A 22,016-nucleotide genomic window follows, 5' to 3' on the forward strand; every position below is an offset into this window, starting at 1 on the left:
GGCGGAAAAAAAAAAAAAAAAAGAAGAAAACAACCCTCACCATCAGGAACAACTGGATCTACAGTAAGTTGGTAGTCAGTCTTCTTCACACCATCTTTGAAGGTTGGGATGTTCTTTTCCTGCCTAAATCTGTACGCTGTTGGATACACAGTTTTTATCTGACCCACGTTGCGCTCCTCAAACTGCCTGAAAGACCACAACAGTTCAGATTAGAATGTACATCCTCCAACAATGGTAGAGCATTCCAACAGCCGAGCCGTGAGAAACTTACTTTCGCATCATATCCTGGACCCCTTGCTTCACCTTGGAGAAGGTGACTGTCTCTGAACGGTTGAAAAGCATGCTAACAATAGTGTCCATACTACGGAACATTTCAGCCAAAACTTTGTACTTGAATGGCAGGGACAGCCCAGGGGGGACATCCTCGGCAAGAGTATGGAAGCGCTGATAGGCCGGTGCCTTCTCACTGGAAAGAGAAATGGTTCTGTTAAGTACAAGCAAAGACCAATATTACACATCCAATATCGGATCTAAAAAACACACAAATGATCCAATTTCCTTGTGGTGAACATGAACAGTCTCAGCTGTATGTCACTTTGTCTGCAATTAAATCCAATTGAATAAAACGTCAGCAAGTTGTGACTCCCAATCAGAAAGTGACACCAATCATGAGATGTACTGGCCTCAAAAACATGCTTGTGGCGTAACATCAATACTTTCAAACATGCATGCTGCACAGTAGCTTACAATGCCAGGCTGCGGCAAACAAAGCGAGCAGAGTACGGTCTTGTATTAAGGGACTGTACTGTGGAGACAAAGCAATAGTTTTGCCACTTTATAGATCGCTGGTTCGGCCTCATCTGGAGTATGCGGTCCAGTTTTGGTCATCAATCCACAGAAAGGATGTCCTTGAGCTGGAGAGTCCAGAGAAGGGCAACGAAACTAATGAAGGGGATAAAGGACCAAAGCTTTGACAAGATTACTACATGTAAACTTGTTCATGTTAGAAGTGAGATTAAGAGGGGACATGATTTTAATGTACAAAGTGTTTGGGGGTGACGGCATCATCAATAAACTGTTTACAGTAAACTCTGTAACAGACTAGAGGCCACCATCTAAAATCGGTGGAGAAAAGATTTAACCACAAGGGGCTTCTTTTCAGTCAGAGCGGTTAAAGTCTGCAACAAGCAGTGGTATCAGCAGACAGTATTGAATCATTCAAAAAGCATTTAGATACCTTCCTCAGAGACCGCAACATACAGGGGTACAGGTACTCTTTAAAAACAAGATAACACAAGCCAACTGGTATTGTCAGCAGTGGCAGCCTTTATGATTCACGACGGGTCTCCTTTAAGAAATGGCTTGCCATGTTGCAGCAATTTACCAGCATGGCCATGACACATCAGCAGGTTATAGCATAACCAATGCATTTGCTGCATTTTAAATGCTGTGAATGCAAGTCACATGCAGCATCTGGCTAACATTTCATCAGTTGTAATTAGGCATCAACCTACCACTGCAGTCTGACAGATTCAATTGGAGCTGAAATCTCACCTCTGGTTTGCTGCCTCCTCCACTGGCTCAGCACTCTGGATAGCCGACTTCTCTGCAGATTTCTTCTCTCTGATCTTGGTTTCAAGCTCTTGAGCTTGTTTGAGTCTTGCTTTCAGGTCAGTGATAGTAACTTTGCTCTCTGCAGTCTTGACAGGAACCTTCAACTTTTCAGAAATTTCCTGAATCCTCTGCAGTCGAGATTTGAGCTCCACAAGGTTCTCCTTTGACTGAGTCTACAGGAAAAACAAATTGGCAACATCGATATGTTAGAGAACCATGAAGTGAGTGTTTTTCACTCATCCTCATAGTTAGAGCCGACCTGTGACAAAAGAAGCTGTCACAGGTCGGCCCTTTATCAGGATGTGAGCAGAAACATGCAGCGATCTGCTCACTTTCCCATCATCTCCCCCTCTCCAATCCTCCAGCGCTGGGGAGGGGGCGGGCACAGCTGGCTCTGCCTCTAGAAAGGCAGAGCCAGCTGTCACTCACGCAGCTTGGTGGATCTTGACAGTATTGTCGGGATCATTCCTGGATGCGGCGCTCAGTATGTCGCAGGCAATAGCTTGCTGTATACTAAGCTCTGGGTCACAGGAGGTTAGCGTATGTCCTCCCGTGACCCTAAAGAGAACTGTGGGGAAAAACCACTTACCCCGTAGTGCTCCTTTAAATACATTGAGCACAACTGAAAACCAATATGGTGACACTCAATGAAAAAAACTTACATGTCAGCTGAACAATGCCTGCAGCCAGATGCAAGCACTGTTTGGGTATTTTGACAGGAACAGGCACTGCTGACAATAAAATACACAGGAGACTTGTCAATATATGCCGTTAGCCAACACGGAAGAACAATTCTTCTGCCGTGTCCATTGTGTTCCGACAGCGGCACCCACCACAATACTGAAACATTGGCTGAAAACGTTCAGCCGACAACTTTCAAGCATGTACCTTTGACAAAAGTCAAACGGTCAACGATGGGGCCAACCACAAATAAAATTTCAGCCGATTCCTGCAGAAATGGACAAAACTCAGTTTGCACCCGGCTTGGCACAAGACAAACATCTACAACACAAATTGTTACCTTGCCATCAGACACTGGGCTACTCTTCAAGACATTCTTAGGTGAGAGGCTCACATTCACCAAGTCCTTTATCTTCTTGCCCAGGGATGGCGGGGTCACACACTGGATCTCAGATTTGGAGCATAGACTGGCACACTGAAAATAAAGAGATAAGAAAGGTTACCAGGTAAATGGCTCAAATTAAGAGGCAGATAAAGAGTTCCTGCATCAGAGAGGGGAATCTACATCAATCAGGCCATCTGAACTCACAGGATCCCCCAAATCACAACCAGCAATCCCACAAGGTCAGAATATGGAAGTGCATTTGATTCAGAGATTTCTGATTGGTTGGACACAGAAGGTCTGACATTGCATCAAGCCATTTCCTGCTCAGGTTTGGATAAAATAGGGACGACAATAGTACCCTGAAGAGTCATGGTGGAGGAGAGCAGTGGCAAGAATAGACTATGATGGAAGCCATACTAGTAATACACAGAAGGATCTGTTAGTCCAGGGAGGAGGATGGGCACTACCATGGCAAGCAGAGGTCAGGATGACAGAAGCAGACCTAGCAGTACACAAGGTGAGGATAGGAGCAGTAGAAGTATTAACTGTTGGGTGATGGGAGTAGTGGTTAAAAATAAGAGTGGTAGTATTAACTGGTTACAGATGGCAGTAGGCAATGGCTGATGGGAGCAGTAGTAGGATTGTAAATGCAGGACGACAGTGGAGAGCATAAGCCATGATGGAAGCAGCAATAGTACACAAGTGTCTAGGATTTCAGAGAGTAGTGGTAAGTGGAGGATGGGAGTAGTAGTGGGAGAGCAGTTATGTGTATAAACCACAACTGAAGCAGTACACAGGAGGAGGGTCTAGACAGGGTGTAATGGTAAATGGAGAAGGATGGTGGTAGTAGTGTGTATAGGTCATGATTGAAGCAGTACACAAATGAGGTGTGATGGTAAAGAGGCTAGGAGTAGTGGCCAGTGGAGGATGATGGTGGTAGTAGTATAGGTGGTGTGTATAGGTCATGCTTGAAGCAGTACACAAAGGAAAGACAGGGTGTAGTGGTAAAGGGAGGATATGAGAAGTGGAGGAGGATAGGGGGTAGTAGTGGTGTGTATAGGTCATGATTGAAGCAGTACACAAAAGGAGGGTAAGGGTGTAGTGGTAAATGGAGGATAGGAGAAGTGGGAGAGTGGCAGTGTGCATAGGCCATGATTGAAGCAGTATTACAAGTACACAGAAGGGTCTGGGGGTGCAGAGGTAAATGGAGGATAGTAGTGACAAGGGAGGGATGATGAGAGTAGTAGGAGGGCAGTGTATCGGCTACGATGGAAGCTATACTAGTAGCACACGAGTCAGGCTATACCTGCTCTTCCTCCTCCGGCAGTCGGAGCTTCTTGCGGGCGGACCTCTTAATGACCACATCGGGTCGGAACAGTTCGGAGGTGTCGCTCTCCAGGCGAGCCCTCTTTTTCCCGCTAGGCCTCAGTGATGAGGGGGGCTCGGTGTTCGCGGGTCGCTCCGGGGTTGTGGGCGGCTTCAGCAGATCCTCCAACTTCTTGCTGCGGGTCACTGTGCGTGGCCCCTCGGCTGCCACCTGCACCTTCCTGCGCTTACTCTCCAGGGGCCCCGCCGCCCGCTTACGCTGTCCGAAGTAATCCGTCACCCGTGCCTGCGCCATTTCAGAAGCCCCAAACACGACTACAGCTCTCCACTTTGAGAAATCCGCGAAACGACCTGAGGTCACCCCTCCATCTGGTGACGTCCCAGCTTTTACGTGCTCCTATTGGCCGGACTCTTTGGGACGGCTTGGCCGGGGAACTCGGGTTTCGCGGGCAAAATCAGCCACGTGACCGGCAAAATGGAACGAACCATTATTCCGGGGGGAGTTCAGGGAGTTACTTGGTAAAACCCTCACAACCCTCATGCTGACTTGCAGCTGTTGTAACGTGTTGTTCACTTTGCAGATACACATTACAAAAGGTAAAATGATCGTTACTATCATTTTATGAGAAAAGAACGTACAAGGAAAAGTAATAGGTTGTCAAAAATGAAGTCGTAAACATACCAAAAATAAATATATATATAATAAATATAGTGAGGGGAATTTTTCAAGACTGGAGCAGACATAATCTGGAGCAGCTGTGTATGGCAACCAATCAGTTTCTCTCTCTCTCTCATTTTCATATCTTAACTGAACAAACTAAAGAGAGAAAATGATTGGTTGCCATGGACAAGTGTGTGTGTGTATATATACATTGTGCCCATTCACACAACACACAGTAGTGCATTATTGTGCTTTGCAGTACAGCACAGGTACATTGGGGTACCGTTCAAAACAAATGGCATTGCAGTGCACCAGCGCATGTGAGGCGTATTGCTGCAGGTTTCCTTCATGCATGCGTTACTGTAAGGCCCGGTTCACACCTGGGCGTTTTGTAGCACGTTCTTACGCTCTGCAAAACGCTCAAACACCGAAATCCCATTATTTCCTATGGGTATGGTTCACACCTGGGCGTATTACAGGCCGTATGAACTCGCTACAAAACGCTCTACGCCCAAAGAATTACATGAGCTTCTTTGGGCGTTTTTGTCGCGCGTTTCCATTGGGATACAGCCAAGTAGCCCTCTGAAACGCGCGTTTGTCGCGTGTTTGTTTTTACAGCGAAACGCACGACAAACACGCATATTCGATACGCCTTGGTGTGAACCCAGCCTAACAGATAGGTGTGAAACAAGCCCAAGAAAACACTTAGGCCCCGTTCACATGTAGCGACTTATCGTGCGATTTCCGCCGCAATATCGCGCATTTTTGCCGCGCGATATCGCGAGAAGTCGCCGGCCAATGCTATTCAATGGAGCTGTCTTAACTCCATGTCGCGTGTCGCTCGACGCGGTCGCAAGTCGCTTCTACCGGACCCTTTTTTCGGCGGATTTTGCGCGATCTTGCTTTTTTTCTATGGAGCCCGACGGAGAAGGTCGCGCTACCGTCGCCCCGAAAGTCGCGCTATCCCGGCCGCTGCAAAGGTATGTCGCTACATGTGAACGGGGTCTTAGATTTAGTCACAAAGACTATTTGAGAACGCCAAACTCTTCCCACCGCCACTTACATGGATCTGAACTCCAGGGGCCAGTAAGAGCGGCTCCAATCATGATTGGTTGTCACAGTGATCACATGATTGGGAGCCTGTCCCGTCCTTGCTGTTGGGCCCGAAGGCCATCATCATGGGCCCTTATTGTGTGCCACTAAGCTGAGGTCTGAAGGGATGGTATATGGAGGGAGGAGGGCTGATCTGAGGTCTGAAGGGGTGGTATATGGAGGGAGGAGGGCTGATCTGAGGTCTGAATGGGTGGTATATGAATGGAGGAGGTAAGGAGGGCTGATCTGAGGTCTGAAGGAATTAGTTGTGGAAGAAAGGCTGATCTAAGGTTTAAAGGTATAATTTATGCAAGGGGGATATGAGGTCTGAATGGATACTTTGTGGAAGGGGGGGGGGGGGGATCTGAGGTCTGAAGGAGTCATTTGTAGATTTGCAGAATGGAGCCTGACCTGAGGTCTGGAGGGATCTGAGGTATAAACGGGATCATTTGTAGAAGGAGTCTGTAGAAGGAGGAGCTGATCTAAGGTGTGAACTGGATAATTTGTAGAACAGAGTCTGATCTAAGGTGTGTGTTGTAGAAGGAGGGGCTGATCTGAGGTCTGAAGGGGTTATTTGTAGAAGGGGTCTGATCTGTATTCTGAAGGGGTTATTTGTGAAAATGGGGCTTTAACCCCTATGGTCAATATCAGGGTTCTGCAAATGGTGGGCCATGGTCCGGACACGGACCGAGTGACTGTTCTGTTTGGTCGCCAATGAACCTGGTGTGCTCTTGTGTAGTCATTGGTTGCTAAAACTGCTGCGTTCCTAGCAACCAATGACGTCTGTGTTCCCCGCCGAGCACTGAAGGAGGACAGAAGAGTATCTTCCATCCCCTTCAGCCGCCTGTAGCCACCTCCTGGCCTCTGGCACTTGCCGATCCCTGCTTCCCAGCCTCTCGGCTCCTCCCTGTTCTACCCCCATCAGAGTGCCCCCTTACATCAATTGCCCCATCAGAGTCCCCCTTACATTAATTGCCCCATCAGAGTCCCCCCCTTACATTAATTGCCCCATCAGAGTGCCCCCTTACATTAATTGCCCCATCAGAGTGCCCCCTTAAATATTTTTTCCCATCAGAGTCCCCCTTACATTAATTGCCCCATCAGAGTGCCCCCTTACATGAATTGCCCCATCAGAGTGCCCATTTACATTATATTCAAAACATAAAATGGCACTTTGGTGCGTTCGTGCTGATTTGTGCTGCAATAAATAAACGTTTGTGCTGCTTTGGTTTTGGAGATATTATGTGTCACCAAACCACACTGACAACCTGGGGTCGCAATGTGCGTTCGAAGTGTCGATGATCGACTAGCTGCGTTCTTCATCGACGCGCGAGCCGAGTGATCCACCACGGTGGCGTCCTGCACAGGAGCCGACCTCATTAATGATTCTTCCGCATCCTTACGATTTCTTGTTACAACTTTTACTTCCTCTTTATAGTTGAGATGCTGATCCGAGGTCCTCTAAACCATCCAATCGGTAGTAGCGACGGGCGGTGTGTACAAAGGTCAGGGACTTAATCAACGCGAGCTTATGACCCGCACTTACTGGGAATTCCTCGTTCGTGGGAAATAATTGCAATCCCCGATCTGTATCACGAACGGGGTTCTGCGGGTTACCTGCACCAGTCGGCAAAGGGTAGGACACATGCTGGTCCGTTCAATGTGCCATACGTGCAGCCCCGGACATCTAAGAGCATCACAGACCTGTTACTGCTCGATCTCGTGTGGCTGAACGCCACTTGTCCCTATAAGGGCTCAGTCACACTAGATGCAGTGCGTTCTGCCTCGCATTGCGGCCGGCTCACTTTTTAGTGGGGCAGGAGGGGGCGTGGCGGGCCATTCAAGTGAATGGCACCGTAGCCACACCCTCCGGCCGCAATGCGATCTGCCGCGATCTGCGATCTGCCGCACGTGATCGCAAAGCACATTGTGCCTGCGGTCCGGTCCTGTGCGGTCCAAATAGTGCTTGAATGAATGGCCTGCCACGCCCCCTCCTGCCCCACTAAAAAGTGAGCCGGCCGCAATGCGAGGCAGTGCGTTCCGGCCAAAATCGGGCCGGAACGCACTGCATCTAGTGTGAATGGGCCCTAAGAAGTTGGACGCGGACCGCCGGGGTTCGCGTAACTAGTTAGCATGGAGGAGTCTCGTTCGTTATCGGAATTAACCAGACAAATCGCTCCACCAACTAAGAACGGCCATGCACCACCACCCACAGAATCGAGAAAGAGCTATCGATCTGTCAATCCTTTCCGTGTCCGGGCCGGGTGAGGTTCAGCAACTATAATGTGCAATATCTCCAAAATCAAAGCGGCGCAAATGTTTATTTTTGCAGCACAAACGAATGGCGTGTTTGTTTTTAAAATGTAATAACACAGGGTGCAAAGTGGGTGGGGTTTCAGCAACTATGCTCAATATTTCCAAAACCAAAGCGGCACAAACGTTTATTTTTGCAGCACAAACGAATGGTATATTTGTTTTTCAAATTCAGTAACACAGGGCGCAAAGTGGGCGGGGCTTGAGTTAAATTGAATGTCTAATATCTCAAAAACCCAACAGACACAAACACTCGTTTTGCGCCACAACAACGCAGCGCAAACGAATGGTACACTTTTATTTAGGTTTTACATACATGGGATGCCAACTTCACACAGCTGAAGGTTTGTCTTTAGCGCAGTGCCTGTGCTGCGTATATATCATGAACGATTGACTGATCAAGTTAACTTGTTGCCTGGAGTTTTCCTTTAATTAAATGCCATGTGTCAGCAAGCGAGTGCAGCGCGCAGCAGGCGGGCTCACTAGTGCGTGCTCCTGTGATCCATCTCCTCGGACTCTCCAATCACAGGGCTCCATTGTTCTAGTTTGAGCCTCTGCCAACCTCCTGACCGTCCTTGTGGTTCTCATCTGATTGTTCTGTGTGGAGGGACAGGAAGGGGGCACAGCTACAGGACGCAGGCCTTTGATGTCCTGTGCCAATAACTTATGAACACTTAAGCAAACACTCTCAGAATTATGCTAAACAAATATTTAAGTTCTATTATGCTGAGCTTGACCTTACATAGACATTATACTGCGGCTCGGTTGTGTAAATAGACAATATGGGTCTTTGGAATGCTTGAAGTTAAACTCCGGGGAATGGAAAAATGTCCCTTTGTGTTGGGGTTCTCCCCGCCTTGCAAAGGGTTAAAGGAGAATTATGAGGCGAGCGATTTTCACTCAGCCTCATAATCTGAGCCGACCTGTGACAATGAAACTGTCACAGGTCGGCTCAATAGATCGAGAAGTGAGTGAACACATACCGTCACTCGCTCACTTCTCGATCTATCCCTGCAGAGAGCCGTGACTGTCACTCACGGCTCCCAGCAGGGATTCCCCCGCTCCGTTCCTCCAGCGCTGACTGGAGGAACGGACGGGGGATAGGCAGAGCCAGCTGTCAATCACAAAGTTGGGTGGATCTCGACTGCAATGTCGGGATCCGTCCCGGCTGCGGCGTCTCAGTATACCGCAAGCTTTAGTTCGCAGTATACTGTGCTTGGGTTGACGGGAGGGCGCTAGTTTGTGTTCTCCCGTGACCCTTAGGAGAACTATGGGAAAAAGCCCTGACCCCATAGTTCTCCTTTAAATGCTCGCTTCTGCCTAGGGTACGAGAAAGAACTTACTCGGTCCCCCGAAGCATCTTCTTTTCATGCTCTGGTCAGTGGTCGCTGTGATTCCATATGTACGATGCACATATCCCTTTAAATTCATTTTTGTACACAGTGTACAAAATACATTGTAACCATTTTGATATGCTGTTGGTAATGGGAATCTATGATAATAAAATTGGAACAAAATTCATTATTGAAGACTGGGTCTGGGAATGGGTCTCATTAAATCAATGTAAAAAAAATGCAAAAATAAATGTTGCAATGCAGGAAGCATTTTTATGCTGGTCTGTCCCACTGCCTCTGGCTTGAATCTTAGCTTACTTGAAGAGCAAAGCCAGGGAGAGAATCTTCAGCATCCGACGCACTTTGAGGTGCCCTGGTCCCCTGACGCACCCACTGGCTGCCACGTTTCTAGGGTTTCCCAGGGACACAGTAGTGACGTAGTGGCTGAGGAATGAGACCACAGCTTGTGGCGGTTGGGAAGAGGGGGTGGCGCAGGCCTATGACACACCTGGGAGTGCTGGATGTCTGCTGGTAGCCATATCTCTGAAGAAGAAGGAACATCAGGGCAATGGACAAGTGACAGGGTCTCTTTACAGCAAGAACTAAGTATTTCCTTATACCCAATTAGACCCCCAACTCCAGATAACACTTTGGATTTTTAGTTTAGGATAGACTTGGGAAGAACTTCTGGAACTGTTTTCTTGCTGTCCAAGAGGAAGATTGTACCTTTCCCCTATTATTATTATTAAAGGAGAACTATGAGGTGAGTGCTTTTCACTCACCTCATAGTTCTAGCCGACTTGTGACAATGAGACTGTCACAGGTCGGCTCAGTAGATCGGGAGGTGAGCGAACACATACCGGCGTTCGCTCACCTCTCGATCCTGTCACGGCTCTCTGCCGTGACAGGGGAGGGGCTGGATTCCCCCCTCCGATCCGCCAGCGCTGACTGGCGGAACGGACGGGGGAGGGGGCGGGTACAGCTGGCTCTGCCTCTAGCTAGGCAGAGCCAGCTGTCACTCACGCAGCTGGGCGGATCCATACATAATTGTCGGTATCCGCTTCAGCTGCAGCGTCTCAGTATACCGCGATCTGTAGCTCCCTATATACTGAGCTTGGGGTGACGGGAGGACGCTAGTTTGTGTCCTCCCGTTACCCTAAGGAGAACTATGGGGAAAAGACCTGACCCCATAGTTCTCCTTTAATGTCTCCCTGGCCTACTGACAACCCTCATTTCTTGTTCTGTGACAACATTATAATACCGCGATCTGTAGCTCCCTATATACTGAGCTTGGGGTGACGGGAGGACGCTAGTTTGTGTCCTCCCGTTACCCTAAGGAGAACTATGGGGAAAAGCCCTGACCCCATAGTTCTCCTTTAATGTCTCCCTGGCCTACTGACAACCCTCATTTCTTGTTCTGTGACAACATTATAATGGGAAAAGGGTTTTGTTGCAATGTGTGGAGAGATTTCCTATTACTTCCTGTCCCAGAAGAGACAGGTGATTGTCCTGGATGCAGACACACTGTGGCTAGGTATGATCATCTGTCCCTAATAGCAGGTAAATGATGGATGTTCGTTTACATCTGAACAGCTGCGGCCGCTGTCGCCTGTAATTGCTTCATATACGCAGCTGTTCACACTAGGGACGCACCTATATCGTTTTTCGGTATCGAGTACCGATACTTTTTTTTGGCCACTCGCTGATACCGGTTACCAATACCGGTGCTGTGTGCCCAAATTATCAGAAAGCTGGGCGGTCGGTCGGTCGGTCATGTTTCAGATTGCCTAGGAATCCGGTGTTTTATTGAAAGAACACTGGCTTCACTTCACAAGGCTGCCTGGTTTCCTGACCTATAAGGAAGCCGGGTGGCGGGTCATGAGGTGCCACCCGGCTTCCTGATGGGTCAGGAAGCCAGGCTGCCTAGCAACAAGTAAAGCTGGCTTCCTGGCCAATCAGGAAGCTGGGCCGGCACGTCATGACCCGCCTCCCGGCTTCCTGATCGGCTAGGAAGCTGGCTTCACTTGTTGCTAGGCAGCCTAGCTTCCTGACCAGCTGGGTCATGATGTGCCGCCTGGTTTTCTGATTGGTTAGGAAGCTAGGCTACCTAGCAACAAGTGCAGCTGGCTTCCTAGCAAATCAGGAAACAGGGGGCTCATAACCCACTGCCCGGCTTCCTGATTGGAAAGGAAGCCGGCTCCATGTTCCCTCGGCACTGCTGGTCACAGGGAGATCTCCCTCTGACCGGAAGATCCGGTATCGGGGAAGGTGTCGGAGCATTCGTACTGGTCCAAATACTCGGTATCGGCGCCGATATTAGTATTTGTATCGGTGCATCTCTAATTCGCACACACTTGTGATTCCAGCCACATGAATTTGCTGATTCTTAGTAATGGAATTTTCAGTGTAGCCCCAACCCTGAGTGTGAATGGGGCCTTATTGTATACTGTATATTCAGATGTGCAAGCTCCGCTCATCTTACCCTTACTATCCTTTCGCAAGAGCGGTCTGATCGTGTCCACCCTCTCTTTCAAGCGGACCCGATCGGATTCCCAATGCCAGTCTATGGGCCGCCGAGTGTAAACGGATGGGCGTTACCCTGACTCTTGCCCGGTCTGGAAAATCAAATGGATCAGAGATCTGTTTTACCAGACCTGATCATGCTGGATTGGGGGTAATCTGATCCAGTCAGACACATGTCCATTTACATACAATTTCCCATAGACCGACATGGGGTCCGGTCATTTTCATTTTTTCAAACTGGACGGACACGGATGTCAGACCGGTCCGTGCAGAGATCCCCTCCTGATCAGCCCATGTGAAAGGGACCCTTAGAAGGTGTGTATTTATGGGGAAGGGGTGAGGGGGAGAACTTGGTTGGTGGCCACACTTTAGCATCCTTGCCTTGTGTGCCAGAGGACCATGTCCAGGCACTGTACTTAGTTACCATATGATGTGGCCAAGTTCAGGAGCAAAAATTCAAAGGCAGGAGGACACCATTAAAAATAGTTTTTTTTGCAGTTTCAATGCACTGATGGCCATATGAATAGGCAGAGAACAAAGTCTTGGCTCTCCTGATACTCTTATCATTCATGTGCACACACCAGGCAGGAAGCTGTAGGTAACGCACAGCTGCAGTACACAAAAGCGACCACCGGGTGGCGCTGTGTGCGAGTCTAGCAGACCTTCGGCTGATCACGCTCGGGGGAAAAAAACGAGCGAAAGAAGAAAAAACAAACAGCCAAGATCAGCGAGGAGGACTGTGACGTAGGTGACCGGGACTAAGCCGAGAGAGACTGGGCAGTAGTGGCTGGGGACACTGGCACACAACGTGGCGGCACTGGGTGCTGTGCCAAGGCAGAGGGGCATGTGATGGCAGTGAAGGAATCTGCAAAAGGCTGATCAGCAGGTGGCACAAGGAGCTGGCAATCTATAACATGGGCTGCACCGGACACAAGATCCAGAGAATCTCCGGGGGGAGTTAAGAGTCTCTCCTGGGGTAGTTACGGGGGTATCCCCGACCGTGGGGAAGCTATAAGGGCAGATAGAGGGGTACCCCTACTCCAGGTACAGTTATAAGGGCAGCACAGGGGAACCTCCACTCAGGGGCAGTTACAGGGGGACCCGTTCTCCAAGAGGAGTTATAAGGGAAGTTAAAGAGGTGCTTCTTCTCCAGGGGGCAATAAGAAGGATAGCTGTCCTCCAAGGGAGGTTATTAGGGCAGTTACAGGGGTACCTATACTCCAGGGGCAGTTACAGGGGTACCTATACTCCAGAGGCAGTTACAGGGGTACCTATACTCCAGAGGCCGTTATAAGGGCAGTTGCATGTGTACTCCTTCCCCAGTGGCAGTTACAGGGGTGCCATGTCCCCAGGGGAAGTTATAAGGGCAGGTACAGAGATACCCCTTCTTCAGGGGAGAATTACAAGGGCAGCTACAGGGGTACTGCTTCTTCAGGGGCAATAATAAGGGCAATTAGGGGGTACCCTTTCCCCAGAGGCAGTTACAGGGCTACCCCTTCTGAAGGGCAAGTTATAAGGGCAGTTACAGGAGTACCTCTTCTCCAAGGGCAGTTACAGGTTTCCCTTTCCCCAGGGGGAGTTAGTGCCCTTTCTCCAGGGGTACCTCTTCTCCAAGGGCAGTTAAGGGGTTACCCTTTCTCCAGGTGCAGTTAGGGGGTACCCTTTCCCCAGGGGCAGTTCCAGAGGTACCCTTTCCCCAGGGGCAGTGACAGGGGTACCTCTTCTCTAAGGGCAGTTAAGGGGGTACCCTTTCCCCAGGGGCAGTTCCAGGGGTACCCTTTCTGCAGGGGCAGTTCCAGGGGTACCCTTTCCCCAGGGGCAGTGACAGGGGTACCTCTTCTCTAAGGGCAGTTAAGGGGTACCCTCTCCCCAGGGGCAGTTCCAGGGCTACTTTTCCTCTTCTTTCCTGGTAGGGCTGAGATCAGAGTGAGTGTGACGTGTTGCAGGCCCCCGGGGATGGTGGGCACCCCTGTGGCAGGCAGGGTGTGGGTGTAGCCGGAGTTGGGAAGGAAGTCGGGCAGAGTTTTAGGTAGAACCTCTCAGGGAGGAGACTGGTCCTGCTATATAGAAGAAGTTGTCCAGGAGTCGGAGGGAGTTTCTAGAAGTGGGGGGAGCCCCCGTGCTGGGTGTTGATCTCACGCTGAGTCCCGGGCAGGGTTCACCCTTCAAGGATCAGATCGTCTAAGAACTTTTTTTTTGTACCGGAGGAGGAGGAGGAGGAGGGGAGGTGCTGGCCCGGTGTGGAGGTGCCCGTCCCCTCCCCCTAGTTGTCATTCAATGGGATCACCTCTCGTACATAGCTGTGTACACATCGGTGTCTGGATGAGGAGGATTCGTGTGTCTGGGGGGAGCAGCATGGCATGACAGCAACGGAGACATCTGACCCAGACCCTCCACGTGGACTACTACTCCCCCTTTCCCCCCTGATTGCCCCCTGGCCATGGAGCTGAAAGTCCTGTGTGGAGCTCTCTTCTGGCTGCTGCTGCCTCTGTCCCTCTTAGCAGGTAAGCCTGTCAATCATTTTTCCTCTCTGACAGATACACTGTCACGTGGCCAGGTGGGGATGTGAGAAACAGCTGATGGAAGTAGGAGAGGCTTGCAAAGGGACTTGTCAATGCAAAAATCAGAAAGCTGCCATGGCCAACTTGTTTTTCCAGGGGCCATGTGCTAAGGGTTGCCCTCTTGATCCTTCGCTTGCTGAATCATATTGTCAGGCCACTAGGTGTGGGCATGTTTATGGTCAGGGACTTAGGTGGGTAACACACCCTGGAACCTACACAGGTCAGCAATCGCAGCTAGTGTATAGTGCGACGGTGTGATTTGGGGGTACTAAGGGGGTCTATTTATAACCCTGACCCACAATTATACCCAATTAGAAAAATATGGGAATGTTGGGTGAAAGTTGTGCCAATCTTGTACCTTTTTATACATGTGTATAGTATGATATGGCAGATTGATCTGACCAGCTGTGTCCACCTGAGATGATGTGATGAGTAGTTTTAGGCAGGATCTCCTATTTGTTTGGTGGATGTCTGATTGTGTGTGTGGCCGGCTATAGCAGAGATGGTGCAGCTGCCAGGGAGCCATTGTGCATAGGAACCAAACTGGCTATGTAATAAGAAGTTGGCTTGCTGGTTCTGGCAGGTTTGGGTAACCGCTCCACTTCTGCTCTGGTTACTTGAGTCCAGATTTGTGTTCAATCATTATGTGTTTTCTATTCTCCTCATCTGTAACGTTATATCCCCCCCTGTATAGTTTTTACGTGGCTGCCATTTTCTTGCTAACCTGTGACATGACACATCGCACGGAAAAAGTGATTTCAGTTTAATTAATTTCATGAGCGGTTTCTATGTCAGAATTTACGTAACTCGTGCGTCCTAGTCATTTCATACTTCTTAGATTACATTTGTCACTCTGTATATACAACGTTACCAAGCATGCCTTCCTTTCCAGGGAGCGTTGGGGGTTGTAGTTCCATTGTTTTCATTTTATAACTCTGACCTCTCCTTCACTCCCCCTCCTCTGGGTTATACCTGGGCCGGTGTCTACAGCTGGAAATGGCCTGCTATCGATGGGAAACGTTTCAGGGCCCATTCACCCCTCGCCTGCGTAAGCCCCTATTCACAGCTAGACGTTTTGATGCACATGCGTTCTGTGCGCGTTTTTACTCACGTTCGTCTATTGACCACAATGGCTTTCAATCTGACAGCTAAGACGCGCATCTTCATGTGTGTAAAAAAAAAAAATGTGCAAAACACTCTAGCCAAAACAGCGTGCAAAAATGCTGACGCCTAGGTGCTAGACATTTTAGAAGCGCACAGACACGCGTGACAAAGCGCTCGGCACACGAATGCTTGTTCATTTCTCTTTGTTCACACCTGAGCGTTTTGTCGTAAGCTGCAAAAATGCCTGTCGCTGGATAAAGTTCCTGGGCTTCTTTGGGGCAGTTTGCAGCACATTTAGCCCCGTAGACTTCAGGCTAGGCGCACACCTAGGCGACACCTCCAACGCGCGACAATCGTGCACGATTCCGCGCGGTCAGGAGTCACCAAAGCGTGAAGATCTTTTAGATCAACTCCATCGCCAAACATCAACATTTCAATGGAGGGGTGCTATTCTGGGCCACGCACTGGCTGAATTTTGGTCAATTTTTATAATGGCATTTGATAGGAATAAGTGGGGGGCTGACTTTGGAAATGGGAGCAAATCTGAAGCCGTTCCTAATAGCAACCAAAATAAATACTTTGCAGCTCCACTTTGCATCAATCAACCTCTATGGGCCAAAACCCGCAGCAGGAGGCGGGCGGAGGGATTGAATGGATTGGTGTGGCATTGTGAAGGTGTTAAGCCCTCAGTCCAGTATATAGACTTGTGTATGTTGGGTGATCCGTCCCTCCCTCATGGCTGTGGAATGTATGTCCCGGGCTGTGCAGGCAAAGGCTTGAATTGAACGTCTAATCCATAAAATAACAATAATTGCCTTCGGGGTGATTGAACCGCTGGTGAAACACGTTCCATTATTACAAAGATTGACATCATTCCCTCACACCTCGCCTTTAACCCTTTCCAGGAATACCCCAGACACGTTCTTTATGGGACATTCTATTGGAAGGATAGAATAATGGTTCTCTCAGCTCAGGGAACGTGTTGTGTCGGGTTCCGGCTGTCATTTTATTGTAGTGGGGATAAAAGAGATAAATCAATTGCTTGTAATGATCAACATTGACCGTTTTCTGTGCCGTATGAATGTGTTGATTATGTTCCAGCACTTGGAAAGTAAAATTAACCCTTGCAGAGGGGCTACCCCAGGGGTTAAACTCTGTTTTGGTCTAGGGGGTAAAATATACTTACCTGAACCTCTTTCCTGCCTGGCTGCTAGACTGGTGCCAAGGGACATACCACAGCCGGAGCGGAGAGAAGTGAGCAGTCACCGCCACAAAACCAAGGATCAGGTGAGCATATCTTCTTTATTTGCACCCCTAAACCAAAACAAGCAGTTAACCCTTGCAGTGTAGTGGAAGCCCCACTGCAGGGAATAATTTTTCTAAAACCCGGAGTTCTTTTTAAAAGAGAACTATGTGGTAACCTTTTCATGCCATAGTTCTCTTTGGGGTCGCAGTGGCACATATACTAACCTCCTCCTGTAACCCAAAGCTCCATATACTGAGGGCGCCGCAGCCAGGACGGATCCCGACGATACTGTCAAGATCCACCCAGCTGCGTGAGTGACAGCGGGCTCTGCCTATCTAGAGGCAGAGCCAGCTGTGCCCGTCCCCTACCCCAGCGCTCAAGGATCGGGGAGGGGGGAATCCCTGCGGGGAGAGGTGACTGACAGTCACTGCAGGGAGATGTTTGGGAAGTGAGCAAGCAACGGTATGTGTTCCCTCACTTCCCGATCGATAGTGGCCCTGTGACAGTTTCATTGTCACAGGTCGGCTCTAACTAGGAGGATGAATGGAAATCACTCACCTCATAGGTCTCCTTTTAAATATCTCAAAACCTTGTACTCAGACCCAGCGTAAAGTTGATCACAATGGGGTTCATGCACAAACACCCATATAGGATCCTTCTGTGAAATAATAATGTTGCCGTTCCTTTCACCTTTTGTCAAATGAGATTTGAAGATTGAAGTCACATGACTTAAAATGAAGCTCCTTGTGTAAAGCTTTGAATGGAGCCTGAGGCGGGATCTAGTGAGAATGTTCAATATTTGCCAAGCTTCCTCTTGTTGAAATGATTTTACCATGACCATGTCACAATGCAGCAATAAGTAGAAGAGTGACACAACACCCTGCGATGGAGATTGTGAGTCGGTCAAACAATGTTTAGTTTCAGCTGCAGAACAGTGGTGGTGGTGGTGGTGGTGGCGGTTATTCATCACATCATATTTGCTATGTTTGATTCCTATGCCTACTACGTTTCCCCGAAAATAAGACGCTGTCTTATATTTTTTTTGGCTCAAAAAAACACACTAGGTCTTATTTTCGGGGTAGGTCTTATTTTTTTTAATGTACAACAATCCAAAGTTAACGCAAATCCAAATTAAATAATCCAAAATGGCAAAGTTAAGAATAGGGTGATCAGGGCAATCGGGTGCCGTACCTTTCCAAGAGCAATTTGGTAACCAATCACTGGCCAGAATGAGCGAAACGCACTTTCACTATCGTTTCCTCACAGGTGGAGTGCATTTGGTATCACTCTGCCAGTGACAGGAGCCGACGCTATAGAAGAAGCATCGCCTTATGCGGCACTGCTCCCTTCGCTGCCGCTTTGCTTCCTCTAGCGCTGGCTTCATTAGGACCTCCGATTCTCTCCCGTCAAGTTCCCCCTTATGCCACCACCGGCCCTGGGAATGGTCACAACTAGGTCTTATTTTCGGGGTAGGTCTTATTTTTTAGCAATTCCCAAACATAGTACTAAGTCTTATTTTTGGGGTAGGTCTTATTTTAGGGGAAACAGGGTACCTGTGCCTCGTAGCTCTAGATGTGAAAGAAAAGTATATTCTCTGCCTAACTTTACTTTTCTGACCATGGGGCGTGGTGGTGCATTTAAGTCAATGGCGCCACAGCCATGCTCCACTGCCCACAGTGTGACCACCCGCACCAGAACGTGTGGCACATCAATGCCTACATTCCGGTCCTGTGCGATCAGCAAAAATGCTGCAAGGACTATTCTTTTCCGATCCCACTGAACCAGGACACAGGCATAGCTGTGCCACACATTCTGGTGCGGGAGATCGCACTGCAGGCAGGGAGCGTGGTGACTTTAATGCATCAAAAAAACACACTAGGTCTTATTTTCGGGGTAGGTCTTATTTTTTTTAATGTACAACAATCCAAAGTTAACGCAAATCCAAATTAAATAATCCAAAATGGCAAAGTTAAGAATAGGGTGATCAGGGCAATCGGGTGCCGTACCTTTCCAAGAGCAATTTGGTAACCAATCACTGGCCAGAATGAGCGAAACGCACTTTCACTATCGTTTCCTCACAGGTGGAGTGCATTTGGTATCACTCTGCCAGTGACAGGAGCCGACGCTATAGAAGAAGCATCGCCTTATGCGGCACTGCTCCCTTCGCTGCCGCTTTGCTTCCTCTAGCGCTGGCTTCATTAGGACCTCCGATTCTCTCCCGTCAAGTTCCCCCTTATGCCACCACCGGCCCTGGGAATGGTCACAACTAGGTCTTATTTTCGGGGTAGGTCTTATTTTTTAGCAATTCCCAAACATAGTACTAAGTCTTATTTTTGGGGTAGGTCTTATTTTAGGGGAAACAGGGTACCTGTGCCTCGTAGCTCTAGATGTGAAAGAAAAGTATATTCTCTGCCTAACTTTACTTTTCTGACCATGGGGCGTGGTGGTGCATTTAAGTCAATGGCGCCACAGCCATGCTCCACTGCCCACAGTGTGACCACCCGCACCAGAACGTGTGGCACATCAATGCCTACATTCCGGTCCTGTGCGATCAGCAAAAATGCTGCAAGGACTATTCTTTTCCGATCCCACTGAACCAGGACACAGGCATAGCTGTGCCACACATTCTGGTGCGGGAGATCGCACTGCAGGCAGGGAGCGTGGTGACTTTAATGCACCACCATGCCCCCTCCTGCCCCAGAATGCAGAGGAGAGTTAAGTATGCGATACAGTGCGTTCCAGCAGCTAACCGTGCTGGAACGCACTGTAATTGTTGTGAACAAGCCCTCAGGGTGAAGTTTGAAGGTGGCCATACACCTTACAATTATCGTTTAATTTCATTTGTCCCATCATCACACCCTCGTTCAATTTCCGCACAAATACCCCATCATGCACAGACCTATGTCGATTTGGATAATCGTTCGTCAGCAATACTAACTGGTCGAATTTCGTCGATCTGCCATTAGGGATGCACCGATAATGGTTTTTCGATATCGAGTACCGATATATATTTTTTCCGGTACTCACCGATACCGGAAGTCCCATTAAGGAAGCCAGGCGGCGTGTAATAATTTGCCACCTGGCGTCCTGATTACCCGGGAAGCCGAGCGGTGTGTAAAGACTCGCCACCCAGCTTCCCGATTAGCAGGGAAGCCGTCCCCATGCTTCTTCTCACTAGGTGACAAGAAAGCATGGAGCCGGCTTTCTGGCCAATCCGGAAGCCGGGCGCGTGTAATGACGAGGCGTCCGGCTTCCTGATTGGCAGGGAAGCTGGCTCCATGCTCCCTCGTCATGAGGCGACGAGGGAGCATGAAGCCGGTTTCCCAGCCAAACAGAAAGCTGGGCGTCGCGTCATTACACGGCACCCGGCTTCCTGATTGGCCAGCAATCAGGAAGCCGGACGCCTCGTCATTACACGCGCCCGGCATTGCGCTTTTGTACACTTTATTTATTTTTTACCCTACTGGTGCGCAGTCATGGGAGCATGGAGCCGGCTTCCCGGCCTATAAGGAAGCTGGGCAGCGTGTAATGACTCGCTTCCTGATGCCGGAAGTATCGGGCTAGGCATTGTATAATTTGGGCGAGTACAAGTACTCGCCCAAATACTCGCCATCGGCACCGATACTAATGCTAGTATCGATATCCGTGCATCCCTAATATCTATCTATCTATCTATCTATCTATCTATCTATCTATCTATCTATCTATCTATCTATCATTTGATTTGTATAATCTCACACTTTTCTTGCTCACCACCATGTGAAATGATTCCATTCTCATCCTACTTCTACAATATTATGTAAGCAGAACCTGAGACTGAGAAACTATATAAAGATGGTGAAGATTTGCAATGTAGATTTATTATCATTTCCAATCGAAATGTATTAATTTACTGACCAGTTGGCTGGGTTTCTGCATATGAAAGCACCAAGAACATGTCATGTGTCTACTTCTGTATGTCTGTAGGACATTGTCTGTGTGGAAATAATGAATCACCCAACATTGCGCTTTTGTACACTTTATTTATTTTTTAAAATATATTTATTTTTTTAAATCGCTATTTTTTTTCCTCCGGAGACGGTCATCACTCGCATTCATTTTGTATGGCTCCCTAATGCACTATTACAGTAGCAGGCAATGTAACCACATGGTGATTTCCTGCCAGGCAAAGAAAAGTATCCGGTTCCTTTTTAGTGCATTTAAGTGACCCTGTCACGCATCTATCTCAATAAAATAAAAATATCAATCGAGCACATACCTGTAGGGCTCCATTCACATCTATCCCAATGTGATTCTACATCACATGTTGCAGTGTTGGGTGCGATGGGGTGCCATTATTTCATTCATTGGCTGTGCGTTGTATTACACCACGTAACCTATTACCATGAGATGTGGTGCGATGCTGCGCTACCACAGCGCACCTGCAGCACCTCTGCAATGCTGCATCCCATTGGGCAGATTGACACACGTGTTAATGTCGACCTCCTGGGTTCTCCGCTGCTCCCCCTTGCTCCAATAGTGACGTGAAGTCTGCAGAGTAAATGGGCTGCCTTAGTACAAAAGTGTCGAGACCCTAAAAATCTCAAAATAATTGGAATAAAATAGGAATATTGTCATTCCCGGAAGACATTCCTCTGTCATCCTGCTTATACCTTTTATGTATGCATTGCCTGAGACTGGGAAAGTATGGAAATGTCAGGATTTACCATGCAGATTTCTTATCATTAATGACCTTAATGTATTCTACTGAAGGGCATGGGGGGGTATGCATATGAAAGTACAAAAATATGGCATACATTTACTTCTGTATGTCTGTAATTAGCAGGATGTTCTGATGTCCGCAGGACCCTGTGCATGCCTCCGCACCATTTGCATAACTCCTCCCAAGAGCCAGCCCACTGTCTGCATCAGGGCCGAAGGCAGGGCGCTTTCATGTTTTCAGGAAGCTATGTATAGCACCCTGCTGGCTCCTCCCACCAGTCATGAGCTGCCTGCATTGCATCAAGATGCACAGAGACCCAGTGATAACATCGCTGGGTCTAGAATAAGGTGTGTAATTAAAGCTGAAAGGTTTTATTTAAAACAAATTCATTAGCATGTTGATGAGGTGGAAGGGAGGAACCATGGAAGGTTAAACAGATGAAAGTTCAGCATACATTATTGGAGGCAGGGAATT

General features: G+C 48.6%; 2 protein-coding genes across 2 annotated transcripts in view; one reads left to right on the forward strand and one right to left on the reverse strand.

Moving 5' to 3' along the window:
- Positions 1-4,301, reverse strand: part of CDT1 (chromatin licensing and DNA replication factor 1) — a 7,911-nt gene extending 3,610 nt beyond the window's left edge. Inside the window, exons 1-5 of the mRNA XM_018566478.1 lie at positions 3,987-4,301; positions 2,636-2,770; positions 1,555-1,787; positions 272-466; positions 54-186 (exon numbers count right to left, since the gene is read on the reverse strand). Of these exons, the coding sequence (XP_018421980.1) occupies positions 54-186; positions 272-466; positions 1,555-1,787; positions 2,636-2,770; positions 3,987-4,301 (1,011 nt within the window). The remainder of the gene's footprint in view (positions 1-53; positions 187-271; positions 467-1,554; positions 1,788-2,635; positions 2,771-3,986) is intronic.
- A 10,019-nt stretch (positions 4,302-14,320) lies between these two features.
- Positions 14,321-22,016, forward strand: part of PIEZO1 (piezo type mechanosensitive ion channel component 1) — a 190,125-nt gene continuing 182,429 nt past the window's right edge. The window contains 1 exon segment of the mRNA XM_018566479.1: positions 14,321-14,433. Within this exon segment, the coding sequence (XP_018421981.1) occupies positions 14,370-14,433 (64 nt within the window). The 5' untranslated portion in view covers positions 14,321-14,369.

The sequence above is a fragment of the Nanorana parkeri genome, unplaced genomic scaffold (genome assembly GCF_000935625.1).
Source record: "Nanorana parkeri isolate BGI_ZX_2015 unplaced genomic scaffold, ASM93562v1 scaffold952, whole genome shotgun sequence".
NCBI lineage: Eukaryota > Metazoa > Chordata > Amphibia > Anura > Dicroglossidae > Nanorana > Nanorana parkeri.